General features: G+C 39.4%; 1 protein-coding gene across 4 annotated transcripts in view; it reads right to left on the bottom strand.

The window, feature by feature from the left end:
• The window catches only part of MID1 (midline 1), a 376934-nt gene that overhangs the window by 26742 nt on the left and 333663 nt on the right, over positions 1–16529 (bottom strand). For all 4 annotated transcript variants that reach the window (XM_061178725.1, XM_061178723.1, XM_061178726.1 and 1 more), the window contains exons 6-7: positions 13852–13979; positions 6434–6577 (exon numbers count right to left, since the gene is read on the bottom strand). In XM_061178725.1, the coding sequence (XP_061034708.1) occupies positions 6434–6577; positions 13852–13979 (272 nt within the window). The remainder of the gene's footprint in view (positions 1–6433; positions 6578–13851; positions 13980–16529) is intronic.

Consider the following 16529-nt stretch of genomic DNA (forward strand, 5'->3'; position numbering starts at 1 on the left):
ATACTGAATATCTCATGGGCCCCAGTGAGAGAGGGGTTTCTCTGTGTTTCAAATAAGGTCTAAAATTCTTCCTAGGTGGGGGCCAATTGTTAATATTTCAGATGATGGCCCTGCTCGCCTCTGAATGAGACCAGGTATTTGGTATTCTTTGGCTATTCATATTATTAAATCCTTTAAAAAAAATGTGAAACAGATTCCGGAGACAAGATGGCAGAGTAGAACTTGAGCTCACCTCCTCTCATGAAAACACCCAAATCAAAACTGCCGAACAACTATTGACAAAAAAGACTAGGACCTACCGAAAAAGATATTCTACATCCAAAGACAGAAGAAGCCACAACAAGACAGTAGGAGGGGTGCTTCTGCGATATAATCAAATCCCATGCCCGCCAGATGGGTGACCCACAAAATGGAAAATAATTATATTGCAGAGGTTCTCTTACAGAAGTAAGAGTTCTGAGCCCCACTTCAGGCTCCCCAGCCTGGGGGTCTAGCATCAGGAGGAGGAGCCCCCAGAGCATTTGGCTTTGAAGGCCAGCAGGGCTTGAGTGCAGGAGCTCCACAGGACAGGTGGAAACAGAGACTCCACTCTTGGAGGGCGCCCATAAGGTTTCCTGTGAACTGGGACCCAGGGCAAAGCAGCAACTCCATAGGAGCCTGGGTCAGACCTACCTGTGGGTCTTGGAGGGTCTCCTAGGGAGTTGGGGGTTGGCTGGGGCTCACCGTAGGGGCAAGGGCCAGAGGCCCCAGGAAATATTTATTGGCGTGAGCTCTCCCGGAGATCGCCATTTTGGCACGGAGACCTTGCCCCACCCCACTGCCTGGTTCCAGTGCTGGTACACCTCAGGCCAAACAATGAACAGGGTGGGAACACAGCCCCACCCATCAGCAGACAGTCTGCCTAAAGTCTTCCTGAGCACAAAGTCTCCTCTAAATGCACCTCTTGACATGGCCCTGCCCACCAGAGGGACAAGACCAAGCTCCACCCATCAGGGGGCAGGCAACAGTCCCTCCCACCAGGAAGCCTGCACAAGCCTCTAGACCAATCTCACCCACCAGGGTGCAGACACCAGAAGAAAGAGGAACTACAAACGTGCAGCCTGAGAAACAGAGACCACAAACACAGTTACACAAAATGAGACAGCAGAGAAATATATTCCAGACAAAGGAACAAGATAAAACCCCAGAAGAACTAAGTGAAGTGGAGATAGGTAATCTACCTGAAAAAGAATTCAGAGTAATGAATTAAAAAAGAAAAAGCAATGCAAACACAACACTAAAGACAGTCATCAAATCACAAGAGAAGCCAACAAAAGAGGAAGGGAAGAAAAAAAACCTACAAAAACAAATCCAAAACAATGAACAAGATGGCAAAAAGAACATACATATTGATAATTACCTGAAACGTAAAAGGATGAAATACTCCAACCAAAAGACATAAACTGGCTGAATGGATACAAAAATAAATCCCATATATATGCTGTCTACAAGAGACCCACTTCAGATCTAGGGACACATACAAACTGAAAGTGAGAAGACGGAAAAAGGTATTCTACGCAAATGGAAATCAAAAGAAAGCTACAGTAGCAATGCTCATGCCAGACAAAATAGACTTTAAAATCAAGACTGTTACAAGAGACAAAGACAGACACTATATATATACAATGATCAAAGGATCAAGTCATGAAGAGGATAAAACAATTGTAAATGTATATGCACCCAACAAAGGAGCACCTCAGTATATAAGGCAAATGCTAACAGCCATAAAAGGAGAAATCAACAGTAACACAATAATAGTGGGGGACTTTAACACCCCACTTACATCAATGGACAGATCATCCAGACAGAAAATCAATAAGGAAACACAGGCCTTAAATGACACATTAGACCAGATGAACTTAATTGATATTTATAGAATATTCCATTTGAAAGCAGCAGAATACACATTCTTCTCAAAGGCATATATAACATTCTCCAGGAGAGATCACAATGCTGAGCCACAAAGTGAGCCTCAGTAAATTTAAGAAAATTGAACTCATATCAAGCATCTTCTCCGACTACAAAGCTATTAGATTAGAAATCAACTACAAAAAAAAAACCCAAAAAACTGTAAAAAACACAAACACGTGGAGGTGAAACAATATGCTACTAACCAACCAACGGATCACTGAAGAAATCAAAGAAGAAATGAAAAAATACCTAGAGACAAACGAAAACAAAAGCCTGATGATCCAAGACCTACGGGACGCAGCAAAAGCAATTTTAAGAGGGACGTTTATAGCAATATTATCTCACCTCAGGAAACAAGAAAAATCTCAAATAAACAACTTAACCTTATGCCTAAAGCAACTAGAGAAAGAAGAAGAGACAAAACCCAAAGTTAGTAGAAGGAAAGAAACCATAAAGATCAGAGCAGAAATAAATGAAATAGAGACAAAGAACACATAAACAAAATTGATAAACCTTTAGCCAGACTCATCAAGAAAAAAAGGGAGAAGGCTCTAATCCATAAAATTAGAAATGAAAAAGTTGAAGTTACAACAGGCACCACAGAAATACAAAGGATCATAAGAGACTACTACAAGCAACTCTATGCCAATAAAATGGACAATCTAGAAGAAATGGACAAATTCGTAGAAAGGTACAATCTCCCAAGACTGAACCAAGCAGAAATAGAAAATGCGAACAGACCAATCACAAGTACTGAAATTGAAAATGTGATTAAAAAACTCCCAACAAACAAAAGTCCAAGAGCAGATGGCTTCACAGGCGAATTCTATCAAGCATTTAGAGAAGAGTTAACACCTATCATTCTGAAACTATTCCCAAAAAATTGCAGAGGAGGGAACACTCCCAAACTCATTCTACGAGGCCACCATCACCCTGATACCAAAACCAGACAAAGATAGCACAAAAAAAGAAAATTACAGGCCAATATCACTGATGAATATAGATGTAAAATTCCTCAACATAATACTAGCAAACCAAACCCGACAATACAGTAAAAGGATCATATACCATGATCAAGTGGGATTCATCCCAGGGATGCAAGGGTTCTTCAATATCCGCAAATCAACCAATGTGATACACCACATTAACAAATTGAAGGATAAAAACCACATGATCATCTCAATAGATGCAGAAAAAGCTTCTGACAAAATTCAACATTCATTTATGATAAAAACTCTCCAGAAAGTGGGCACAGAGCCTCAACATAATAAAGACCATATATGACAAACCCACAGCTAACATGATACTCAACAGTGAAAAGCTGAAAGCATGTCCTCTAATACCAGAAACAAGACAAGGATGCCCACTCCCACCACTTTTATTCAACATAGCTTTGGAAGTCCTAGCCACGGCAATCAGAGAAGAAAAAGAAATAAAAGGAATCCCAATTGGAAAAGAAGTAAAACTGCCACTGTTTACAGATGACATGATACTATACATAGAAAATCCTAAAGATGCTACCAGAAAACTACTCGAGCTCATCAATGAATTTGGTAAAGTTGCAGCTTACAGAATTAATACACAGAAATCTCTTGCATTTCTATATGTTAACGATGACAGATCAGAAAGAGAAATTAAGGAAACGATCCCATTTACCATCACATCAAAAAGAATAAAATTCCTAAGAATAAACCTACCCAAGGAGCCAAAATACCTGTACTCGAAAACTGTAAGATGCTGATGAAAGAAATTGAAGATGACACACACAGATGGAAAGGAATTGGAAAAATCAATATTGTTCTTGAATTGGAAGAATCAATATTGTTCTTGAATTGGAAGAATCAATACTGTCCTTGAATTGGAAGAATCAATATTGTCAAAATGAGTATACTACCTAAGGCAATCTACAGATTCAATGCAATCCCTATTAAATTACCAATGGCATTTTTCACAGAACTAGAACAAAAAAATTTTTAAATTTGTATGGAAACACAAAAAACCCCGAATAGCCAAAGCAATCCTGAGAAAGGAAAACAGAGCTGGAGGAATCAGGCTCCTTGACTACAAAGCTACAGTCATCAAAACAGTATGGTATTGGCAGAGAAACAGAAATATAGATCAATGGGACAGGATAGAAAGTCTAGAAATAAACCCACGCACCTATGGTCAACTAATCTATGTCAAAGGAGGCAGGAATATATAATGGAGAAAAGACAGACTCTTCAATAAGTGTTGCTGGGAAAACTGGACAGCTACATGTTAAAGAATGAAACAAGAGCATTCTCTAACACCATACACAAAAATAAACTCAAAATGGATTAAAGACCTAAATGTAAGACCAGATACTATAAAACTCTTAGAGGAAAACATAGGCAGAACAATCTTTGCATAAATTGCAGCAATATCTTTTTGGATCCACCTCCTGGAGTAATGAAAATAAAAACAAAAATAAACAAATGGGACCTAATTAAACTTAAAAGCTTTTGCACAGCAAAGGAAACCATAAGCAAAACAAAAGGACAACCCACAAAATGGGAGAAAATATTTGCAAACAAAGCAACTGACAAAGGATTAATCTCCAAAATATACAAGCAGCTCATGCAGCTCAATATCAAAAAAACAACCCAGTGAACAAATGGGCAGAAGATCTAAAGAGACATTTCTCCAAAGAAGACATACAGATGGCCAAAAAGCACATGAAAAGATGCTCAATATCACTAATTATTAGAGAAATGCAAATCAAAACTACCATGAGGTATCAGCTCACACGGCTCAGAATGGCCATCATTAAAAAGTCTACAAACCATAAATGCTGGAGAGGGTGTGGAGAGAAGGGAACCCTCCTATGCTGTTGGTGGGAATGTAAATTGGTACAACCATTATGGAGAACAGTATGGAGGTTCTTGAAAAGAACTAAAAATAGAACTATACCATATGATCCAGCAATCCCACTCCTGGGCATATATCCAGAGAAAACCGTAATTTGAAAAGATACATGCACCCCAGTATTCACGGCAGCACTATTTACAATAGCCAAGGCATGGAAGCAACCTAAATGTCCATCGACAGAGGAGTGAATAATGAAGATTTGGTACATATACACAATGGAATAGTACTCAGCCATAAAAAAGAATGAAATAATGCCATTTGCAGCAACATGGATGGACCTCGAGATGATCATACTAAGCAAAGTAAGTCAGAAAGAGAAAGACAAATACCATGTGATATCACTTATATGTGGAATCTAAAATACGACACAAATGAACTTCTCTAAGAATCAGAAACAGACTCATATAGAGAACAGACTTGTGGTTGCCAAGTGGGGGTGGAGGCAGGGTAGGGATGGAGTGGGAGTTTGGGATTAGCAGATGCAAACTAGTACATACAGAATGGATAAACAACAAGGTCCTATTGTATAGCACAGGGGACTGTATTCACTATCCTGTAATAATTAGTCATAAAAAAGAACGAAATAATGCCATTTGCAGCAACATGGGTGGACCTAGAGATTATCATACTAAGTGAAGTAAATCAAAGAGAAAGACAAGTACCATGTGATATCACTTCCATGTGGAATCTAAAAAAAATGATACAAATGAACTTGTGTACAAAACAGAAACAGACTCACAGACTTCAAAAACAAACTTAGGGTTACCAAAGGGGAGAGGTCGGGGGAGGGATAGATTAGGAGTTTGGGATTAACATCTACACACTACTATATATACAATAGATAACCAACAAGGACCTACTGTACAGCACAGGGAACTCTACTCACTATTCTCTAATAACCTATATGAGAAAAGAATCTGTAAAGTAATGGATATATGTATCTGTATAACTGAATCACTTTGCTGTACACCTGACACTAACGCAACACTGTAAATCAACTGTACTCTAATATAAAATAAAAATTAAAATAAAAAATAAAGTGACATAGACCCAAGGTTAATAACAAAAAAAATTCTGAAATAACACTCAGAAAAGAAAACTAAATGTATGATATAATGACTAAACCATATAACTCCCACCCAGAAAGTGCTGTTAACCCCATGATCTCCCCATGTTTTTCCAGTGGTGCTACTCCCCTCCCATCCAAGAGGTAACCATCATCCTGACTTTTATTTATAGTTTTTACACCTATGTATACATCTCTAAACACAAGAGCTTTTTATCTTTAACCTATGTATGTACAAATAGACTCATAGTGCATTCATCCTTTTGTTTCCTGATTCCTTTAACAATATGTTTGTAAGATTCATCCATGTGGTTTGCTAGAGATCAATAATTTTCAACGCTATTTGGCCTGTTATTTTTCCTAGCACAGTACGAGTGAGTGCTACCATCTTCTTGGTTAGGAAAGACAAGCCAATAAATATTGTGTACTCTTTCCGTCCTTGTCTTCCCTTGATATTTAAATTCAGAAATGCAATCGATCTGAAAACAGTCACCAAACAGAGAAGTCAACAGGGTGTGCGATACTCACTCACAACATTGGCTTGTCCGGTGAATATGGTGTACTGGAGCTCGTAGGAAACCACACTGAACTCGTCATCGGAGGTCCAGTGAACGGTGATAGTGTCATAGGAAGCCGTGCAGAGCTCTTCTCTGATTGTGGGAGGGTTGGGAGCTGTGGGGAGCAAGACGGTCAGCAGCAGAGAAGCAGACACCTCTGGGATACATTTCAAAGGAGATGTTTGACAGTCAAAGCAGACCTTTTAAAATATATCCATCAGAACTACTAAACTAGAGATGGTGATCCCAGTCCAAAGAACATTTGGTTGGCTGGTTATCACTGTGATTTTTCCCAGGTAGTGTGACTTCAGCCAGCCAGTATCTTATCTCTATTTATCATGAAAGCACGTTTAGAAGGGTAAGCAAACAAGACTCTCTTATTCATGAAAGAAAACATGTTAAACAAAAAGTAAACAAGATGAACTCTTGTCACTTCATCCCCATTGTGGGGATGGCAAACTTTTTCGGTAAAGAGCTAGATGGTAAATATTTTAGGCTTTGTGGGTCATCTGGTCTCTGTTGCAACTACTCAACTCTGCCTTTGTACCATGAAAGTGGCCAGAGACAAAGTGTACTCAAATAGACCTGGCCAGGTTCCAGTAGAACTTTATTTACAAAAACAAGTGAGGACCAGATTTGGCATGTGAGCCAAAGTTAGCCAACCGCTGAGCTACAAGATGCCACGTATTTTTATATTCAGGCACCCAACTGAAAAAATACTGATGTTTGTTATCCCATAACATATCAGTCAGATAATTGTTTGAAAATTTTCTTTCATTACATGTTTTGATGCCTTATACAAATGTATTAGTGTGATTCTGTTTTCTTCTCATTTTTCAGTTGATAGGTGGTATTTCAAATTAAGAACATGATTGCCAATCAATCATATCTAAGAAGTACATTTTCCTTCCTCAAGAAAAACAGGATTCCTTGGCATTTGATTAACTTATCGTTGGGGAAGGCTGCTGTTTTATGTCTTGAACACTTCTGGAGCAGAGAAGTCTAAATCCTACCCAAATGATGATTTTAAGTTGACTTCTACTGGATTGATTTCAATAACCGGTTTTATGAGACGAGTTTGTGAGCAAGAAAAAGCCTAGGCAGTGAGTGCTTTGCACTGGCAATAATATTTTAGAGCAGGAGCTGGCAAGCTATGGCTATGGGCCAAATCTGGCCCACTGCCTGTTTTTGTAAATAAAGTTTTATTGGAACACAGCCAGGCTCATTCATTTATGTACTGTCTCTGGCTGCCTTTGTGCAATAGCAGAATTGAGTAGTTGCAACCATATGTCCTGCAAAGACTAAAATATTTACCATCTGGCCCTTTACAGTCAGAGTTTGCCGAGCCCTGGTTTAAAGCATTGATCCAGGCCTTTTTTCCCATTCTTCTGTACACCAGAACCTAACTTCAAAAGGAGAAATATATCTGCATCCGACAGATGAGGAGCAACGTTTGCTTACACTATTAGAGAATTCTTTCCTGCTTGAAACTTCGATTAGGATGGATGAGTCCTAAAGAAACCCGAAGAGGGAGGAAAGTTTATGGAAATGGTAAAATTTTAAACTTTAATTGTTTTAGTACTCTGCACCTTGCCACTTGACGATACATGCAGGACAAATATCGTACGAAGCAAGTAACTTTTATATCTGTGGCATAAAGTCAGTTAGCCCAGCTTAGTCTATTGATTATTGAATTCCACAAACATTATTGCAGCAGGCACTGCATTACGGTGTGCATTAAGGGACACTACTCAGCCATAAAATGAAATAGTGCCATGTGCCATGGACTTAGAGATGATCATATTAAGTGAAGTAAGTCAGGCAGAGAAAGACAAATACCATATGATATCACTTACATGTAGAATCTAAAGTATGACACAAATGAACTTATCTATGAAACAGAAAGAGACTCAAAGACATAGAGAACAGACTTGTGGTTGTCACGGGGGAGGAGAGGTGGGGGAGGGATGGATTGGGAGTTTGGGGTTAGCAGATGCAAACTATTATATATAGAATGGATAAACAGCAAGGTGCTACTGTATAGCACAGGGAACATATTCAATATCCTGTGATAAACCATAATGGAAAAGAATATGAAAAAGAATATATTGGGCTGGCCCAAAAGTTCGTTCGGGTTTTGCCGTAAGCTTGTGTATACTATGTCTATATGTATAACTGAATCACTTTGCTGTACACCTGAAACTAACACAACATTGTAAATCACCTATACTTCAACAAAGTAAATTACAAAAAAGAGATAACTTGAAAAAAGAAAGATGTGCATTAAGATAGAAGGGCTCTACAGAGCCCTTAAAGCATTCTTTCTGGAATATGACTTTATACATCTGTCTCCTGAAGTATCCACATGCAAGATTTAGTGTCATCAAAAACAGAAATATAGATCAATGGAACAGGATAGAAAGCCCAGAGATAAACCCACGCATATATGGTCACCGTATCTTTGATAAAGGAGGCAAGAATATATAATGGAGAAAAGACAGCCTCTTCAGTAAGTGGTGCTGGGAAAGCTGGACAGCTACATGTAAAAGAATGAAATTAGAACACTCCCTAACACCATACACAAAAATAAACTCCAACTGGATTAAAGACCTAAATGTAAGGCCAGACACTATAAAACTCTTAGAGAAAAACATAGACAGAACACTCTATGACATAAATCACAGCAAGATCCTTTTTGACCCACCTCCTAGAGAAATGGAAATTAAAAACAAAAATAAACAAATGGGACCTAATGAAATTTAAAAGCTTTTGCACAGCAAAGGAAACCATAAACAAGACGAAAAGACAACCCTCAGAATGGGAGAAAATATTTGCAAACGAAGCAAAGAATTAATCTCCAAAATATACAAGCAGCTCATGCAGCTCAATATCAAAAGAACCACCCAATCCAAAAATAGGCAGAAGACCTAAATAGACATTTCTCCAAAGAAGATATACAGCTTGCCAACAAACACATGAAAGGATGCTCAGCATTGCTAATCGTTAGAGAAATGCAAATCAAAACTACAATGAGGTATCACCTCACACCAGTCAGAATGGCCATCATCAAAAAATCTACAAACGATAAATGCTGGAGAGGGTGTGGAGAAAAGGGAACCCTCTTGCACTGTTGGTGGGAATGTACATTGATACAGCCACTATGGAGAACAGTATGGAGGTTCCTTAAAGAACTAAAAATAGAATTACCATACGACCCAGCAATCCCACTACTGGGCATATACCCTGAGAAAACCATAATTCAAAAAGAGTCACGTACCACAATGTTCATTGCAGCTCTATTTACAATAGCCAGGACATGGAAGCAACCTAAAGTGTCCATCGACAGATGAATGGATAAAGAAGATGTGGCACATATATATAACGGAATATTACTCAGCCATAAAAAGAAATGAAATTGAGTTATTTGTAGTGAGGTGGATGGACCTAGAGCCTGTCATTCAGAGTGAAGTAAGTCAGAAGGAGAAAAACAAATACCATATGCTAACACATATATATGGAATCTAAAAAAAAAAAAATTGGTTCTGAAGAACCTAGGGGCAGGACAGGAATAAAGACGCAGACGTAGAGAATGGACTTGAGGACACAGGGAGGGGGAAGGGTAAGCTGGGACAAAGTGAGAGAGTGGCATGGACATATATACACTACCCAATGTCAAACAGAGAGCTAGTGGGAAGCAGCCGCATAGCACAGGGAGGTCAGCTCGGTGCTTTGTGACCACCTAGAGGGGTGGGATAGGGAGGGTGGGAGGGAGACGCAAGAGGGAGGGGATATGGGGACATATGTATACCTATAACTGATTCACTTTGTTATACAGCAGAAGCTAACACAACATTGTAAAGCAATTATACTCCAATAAAGATGTTAAAAAAAAAAGATAGAACAGATAGAAAGCTTGGAAATAGACCCATGATACATAGAACTTGATGTACAAAAAAGGCAGCACCACAAAGGTGGCAAAGCCATCTTCATGAGGAAAGAATAGATTGCTTAGAAATTATGTTGATAAAACTGGTTTACAATATGAAGAAAAATTCAGTTAAATCCCTACCTTACACTAAATACAAAGGTAAACTTCAGATAGCTTAAAGATATAAATGGAAAAGTAAAACAATGAGGCTAATGGAAGAAGCAGAATATCTTTGTGACTTAGGATGGGGAAACGTTTCTTAAACAAGATCCAAAAATACAAAACTTAAATCACTAAGATGTATACTTTAAATATCTTACAATTTTATTTGTCAATTATACCTCAATAAAGCTGAAATTTTTTAAAAAATAAAAAAAATGGTAGAATTTATTAGTGAAAAAAAAAAGGTTTAGTGCCATGTGCTGTGACTTGGATGAATAAGTGATACCGATCGAGAGATGCCTTCCATGGAGGAGGCCCAGCTGCATCGTAAAACATGCTTATTACTGTCTGTGTGGTCCCTGTTAGTGTGGGATCACCCTGCATGGATCAGTGGAGAAATATTTATTCTCCCATCATCTAAATAGTTCATTGAATTATTTCTCCATCAACCATTGTAGAAAGATTTGGTTCTTTCTGCACTGCAATATATGATTAAATATAAAGAACACTGTGTTTGAAATAGGCAGGTAGCTGGGAGACACATGGCAGGGGCTGTAATCAGGGAGGGAATGTCACCTCTCTGGGTTATTCACTTGACATACCATTTAGAGGCATGTCAGAGGCGAAAAAAAAAATCTTGTTTTCACAGCCAGGCAGACTAACCCTGTTTTGATTATAAACCCAATGGGTTTGTCCTGAAAAGTCAATATCCAATTTACAGTAAACGAGAACAGCAGCATGCTGCCAATTTCAATACTCATGCAATTGGTATACCAGAACTGTTATTTTCTTGCCTCTATCATAAACAGGACACAAGAAATGGTGGGCTAATACTCCACAAACACTTCGTTTCCTGCTTACGAATGTCTGATAAACTATTTGGACTTGGCAATATCAGCCAAGCATTGTATGTTATGGCCAGGATCGATGTTATGTCTAGAAACGGTCCAAATTTGTATTGGAGGGTGACAGCTAAGAAGGCATAATAGCAGGTACCCCATATGGTCTTTAGTTTGGCATAAACAGCCATCGGGATGATATATGGTGTACACTCTACAAGTCAATGCAAACTACTTTCACAGTTTCCCCTGCAGTCAGTACTCTGGCATTCACATAGAGATTAGAATGGGCATACGTTATTGAAATGCTATTAAACAATTTTGGGGAAACGGGGAGGGCATTCTTGACAATAAGACACTGATTTTGTGCAGAATGGCCACGTGCCCGGCCAAACATTTTTCAGTCTTCTCTGCCCTTGGGCGTGACCTTATGACATGGATCTAGCCCACAAGACACAAGTGGAAGTCTGCTAGATGGATCTTCTGAGCAAGCTTTTGGTTTTCCTCATAAACAGACTTGGCTGACAGAGCTTTTGGTCATCATTTCCCATCTGTCCCTCTCTTTTTGTCTGTAACTTGGGCATAACGCTTGGAGGTGGAATAGTTAGGCAGTCATGTGGCAAGACGATGAAGATGGCAGAGCACAAAAAGAGGAAGAGCCTGGGGTCCGAAGTCATCACTGAACCGCTGCCCAGCCCTGGACGGCAACAGTAGCCTCTGTCCTCCTGTTTCTGTGATAGGAACACTGTCTGATGGGTTTAGTCACTGCTAACTGGATTTTCTGTTGCTGTGACCACACTCATTCCCAAATGATATAAGAAAACAGGAGATTTTTAATAGGATGCCATCATAAAAAGCAGCTCAGCCCGAGAAAGGCTCACCTGCATGGTCCAACACAGTAGCCACGAGCTCCGTGTGGCTCTTTACATTTCACTGTAATTCAAGTGAAACAAAAGTAAAAACTCACTAACCACATTTCAGATTTTCAACACAGCCCCACGTGGCTAGCAGGTACCCTATTGGACAGTGCAGAGTGTTTCTATCATCCTAGAAAGTTCTGTGGCATAGTGTTAGTTGAGGTAAATCTCAGAGTGAAAAGCTACATTCATAATTAGTTGAAATCGAGTTTGGTTTCTTACTGGACGTGCTTTTTGAGTCAACTTCTTTCTTCCTTCATAGGCATGGTATGGTGTGAAAGAATTACCTAAGATAAGAAGATGTTTCTGGGGTGACTCGCCTCCCTTGCAAATGCACAAAGGCTAAAACCGGCACCTCGGGTCCAGGCAAAGAAAAAAAACGGATCTGGGTACAGTGCTCCTTGAACATAGAAATCCTTTGCTTTCTAGCCACAGACTGTAAAAATAAACATCACCCAATGCTCCGTCTCTCCTGCTTCCCCTTTCCCAACTGCTCTCCCACAAACACACATACACAATGAGAGTGGAGACACTGGTGCCGCGTTAAGTTAGGGATGTGGTCTCTTGAAGGTGGCACATCCTAAATTCAGTGCACAGCTGGCTTCACTGTATACGCGGAGCTTCTCTGAAGTCCCCGCGGCACCCGTGGCTTTGGATAACACAAATAAAGTCATCTAAACAGTCCACATTCTATGAGCGAATGTGGTCAGTTCTTGCCTTAGCGGTCGACGGCTAAGAAAAATTTGGAAGCATGGTTAGGAATAGGAGTAGCCAGAGGTTCCTTTTATTATGGCTGCTTTTGTTTTTTAAGCTTGACCTCACCCCCCGCCACAAAAAAAATGCCTATCAGAAAGCACAGAACTGAAACATGGCACCAGGAATACAAGTGTGATTTTTGGGACATCTGCCATGGTGACCTTTGCCAAGATGAAATTCAGTCTTTTACTAGAAAGTATGGAGGTCTTTGGAGTCTGTACAGACCTGAGCTAAATCCTAATTCTACCTCTCCCTAGCTATCTGACCTCCAGCAAGATGGATGACCTCTGTCGTCTGCAAAATGAGGATTATAATACTTTACCTCAATTCGATGTTGGGAAGATTAAACAAACACAAAGAGCCAGAGCAGGGTAGATACCCCATTAGAGTCAGCCGCTAAGTTTTTCTCTGCCAAGGCACTGTGAGAGTCATCTGCCTTGCTGACATGAAATGGAAAGCAGCCACGCGGCCTCATGCACCTCTCTGATGGCCAACAGACGTATCATGTGTGGTACCCACACGCCGACGAGAGTGCGGGAAATGGTGGTAAGTATGCTTTCAATGACCGAGATTCTCTTTTTGCCTCTGTCCCCAGTTTAGTCTTGGACTGTATTATTTTGCTTGGAAAAAAACCAAAAACCAAAGGAATACCAAAAATGTTTTACGGGAATATTAGACTTCATTCCTAAATCAGAAGCCCACACCTCTGGTTTTAGGACACTGATCAAGTGTCAAAGTTTGTATCACTGAACGTACCCAGTATTAAAGAAAACACAAAAGACAATACCTGTAAGGTAATCCAGACATTCTAGCAATTTCTTCTCTCGCGAAAAATCTAAGGCAAAGGTGTCAAATGTGTCGTTGAGGTTGATTTCAGGAATTAGCACCTGGGATGATGCCGTTGCCATGGAGACTCTATAATTGAAACAAAACAACTTTTTAGAAATGTCAAGCTGGCTTTTACCATCACTGCATCAGAGTGAAAAAATAAAACAAAAAGAAATATCATTAAAAAATCGTGCTTTTTTTTTAAATTAATTAATTTATTTTTGGCTGTGTTGGGTCTTCATTGCTGCGTGCGGGTTTTCTCTAGTTGCGGCAAGCGGGGGCTACTCTTTGTTGCGGTGTGCGGGCTTCTCATTGTGATGGCTTCTCTTGCTGCAGAGCACAGGCTTTAGGTGCACGGGCTTCAGTAGTTGTGGCACGCGGGCTCAGTAGTTGTGGCTCGCGGGCTCTAGAGCGCAGGCTCAGTAGTTGTGGCGCACGGGCTTAGTTGCTCCGCGGCATGTGGGATCTTCCCGGACCAGGGCTCGAACCCGTGTCCCCTGCCTTGGCAGGCGGATTCTTAACCACTGCGCCACCAAGGGAGTCCAAAATAGTGCTGTTTTGGATGTAAGCTATTATATATAGGATGGATAAACAACAAGGTCCTACCGTATAGCACAGGGAACTATATTCAATATCCTGTGATAAACCATAATGGAAAAGAATATTAAAAAAATAATGTATATATAACTGAATCACTTTGCTGTACAGCAAAAATTAACACATTGTAAATCAACTACACTTCAATTAAAAAAAATAAATTTAAAAAATGTCAAAAAATAAAACCAGTGCTCTTTTTACACGTGAGCCTTAAGAAAAATCTCGGAATGGCACAACAGGCAACACAGGCTTCCTCCCTTCCTTTTTACTATCGGAAAAAAATTCCCTGTGGAGGCGAAAGAATATTCATATTTCACATTGCTGTATATTTAACTCTCTGGCCCCCGCACATCTAACCCCAGCGAGAAGCACATAGCTCCAGGCATTTCTTCACACATCTGTCTGGGAAACTGTTTGTTCCTTTCAGACTCGACCCTGCTCCACTTCAAAGAAGAGTCTCCCAAATTTCAAGCTGCATAAAAGGCAAAGTGAAGATTAAAAAAGAATGTTTCCAGATATTGGATTAGTTTAATCAATGACTAGCCTCTCCCTAAAATAAACATTAAAAAAGGAGTTTTTGTCAGGCTCGTTTTCATTCTCCTTGTCTTCATGTTCTTGCACCATATTCCCAGCAGATGCCATGCAAAATATACATGAGCTTTCTCACAAATTCCCCTGATGGGTCCACCGTTTCTCCTCTTCATTAAGGTTGTTAGTTAGACTTCTCGTTTATGATCTATAAAGCAAGCTATTGGTATGTATCGGTCTCCTGCAATGGACTCTCACGTTGATTGGGAAAGTTATTATTAATAGCAGAACATTTTGACTAATTAACAATGCAAGTGATTCTTCTAAGAACAAGATAATTATGGGATGATGTAAACCACTTCTGAGCACATCAAACTATGCTAGACTCATAATCTTGATTTTGGTATTTCAGGAAGTTCAATAAACACCACCAAGGACCTACTATGTGTAGGATACTGTGTAGGGTACTGGGAATTTTTCAGCAGAGAAACAACCTTTAAATGATTTAGCCATAACCTAGTTACTTATTTTCTAATGAAGGGCATTGTTGCTCATTTATACAAGACCATAGAGCTAGCTGGCAGCAGCCAGGAAGAGAATTCTAGGTCTGTACTCTTCCATTTAATTTAGAAAAATTTCAACCTGGTTACACTAAAAGATAGATCTCCTCTTGCATCTCTTAATGGCTCTTAAAGTTTTGGATTTTATAAAGAAATATATCTTGGCTATAAAAATTACATCTGTGGGCACATCTATACAATGGAATATTTTTCAGCCATAAAAAGGAATGAAATACTGATATATGCTATGACATGGATGAACCCTGAAAGTATTATGATCAGTGAAAGAAGCCAGACACAAAAGGCCACATATTGTATGATGCACTTGTATGAAATGTCCAGAATAGGCAAATCCATAGAGACAGAAGGTAAATCAGTGGTTGCCAGGGGCTGGGGGCAGGGGACAATGGAGAGTGATTACATAATGGGTGTGGGGTTTTCTTTTGGGGTGATGAAAATAATTCGGAACCTGATAGAGGCAGGAATTGTACAACACTGTGAATGTACTAAATGCCAATGAATTGGTCACTTTAAAATGGTTAATTTTATGTTATGCAAATTTCACCTCAATAAAAAAGTTACACCTATGAAATGCTCGAAATCCTTAGAGATAAAGTTTCTATAATTGTACTTCTGGTGCATATTCAGTGCTATGTAGGGAGGGAAGTAGAGAAGATAATCAACAAAGTAATAATTGGAATGATACTGAGATCCATATATGAAAGTTTGAAGAGGAATAAACTCTGGAAAGAAAAGTTTCAAGTGTTTGAATGAGGGTAGAGAATCTAAATTCACCACCTGATCCTTTCACCAAGAAACAGTGATGAGCAGAGTTGTGTGATTTTATTAGCTAATTATTGCACCCAAGAGAATTGGACTAATTGTTATGACAAACAACTGCTAATTCAGACTGATGGATAAAGGGATGGTTGCTAGGCAATTTTCACAGACG

This window comes from Eubalaena glacialis, chromosome X (genome assembly GCF_028564815.1).
Source record: "Eubalaena glacialis isolate mEubGla1 chromosome X, mEubGla1.1.hap2.+ XY, whole genome shotgun sequence".
NCBI classification, from domain to species: domain Eukaryota; kingdom Metazoa; phylum Chordata; class Mammalia; order Artiodactyla; family Balaenidae; genus Eubalaena; species Eubalaena glacialis.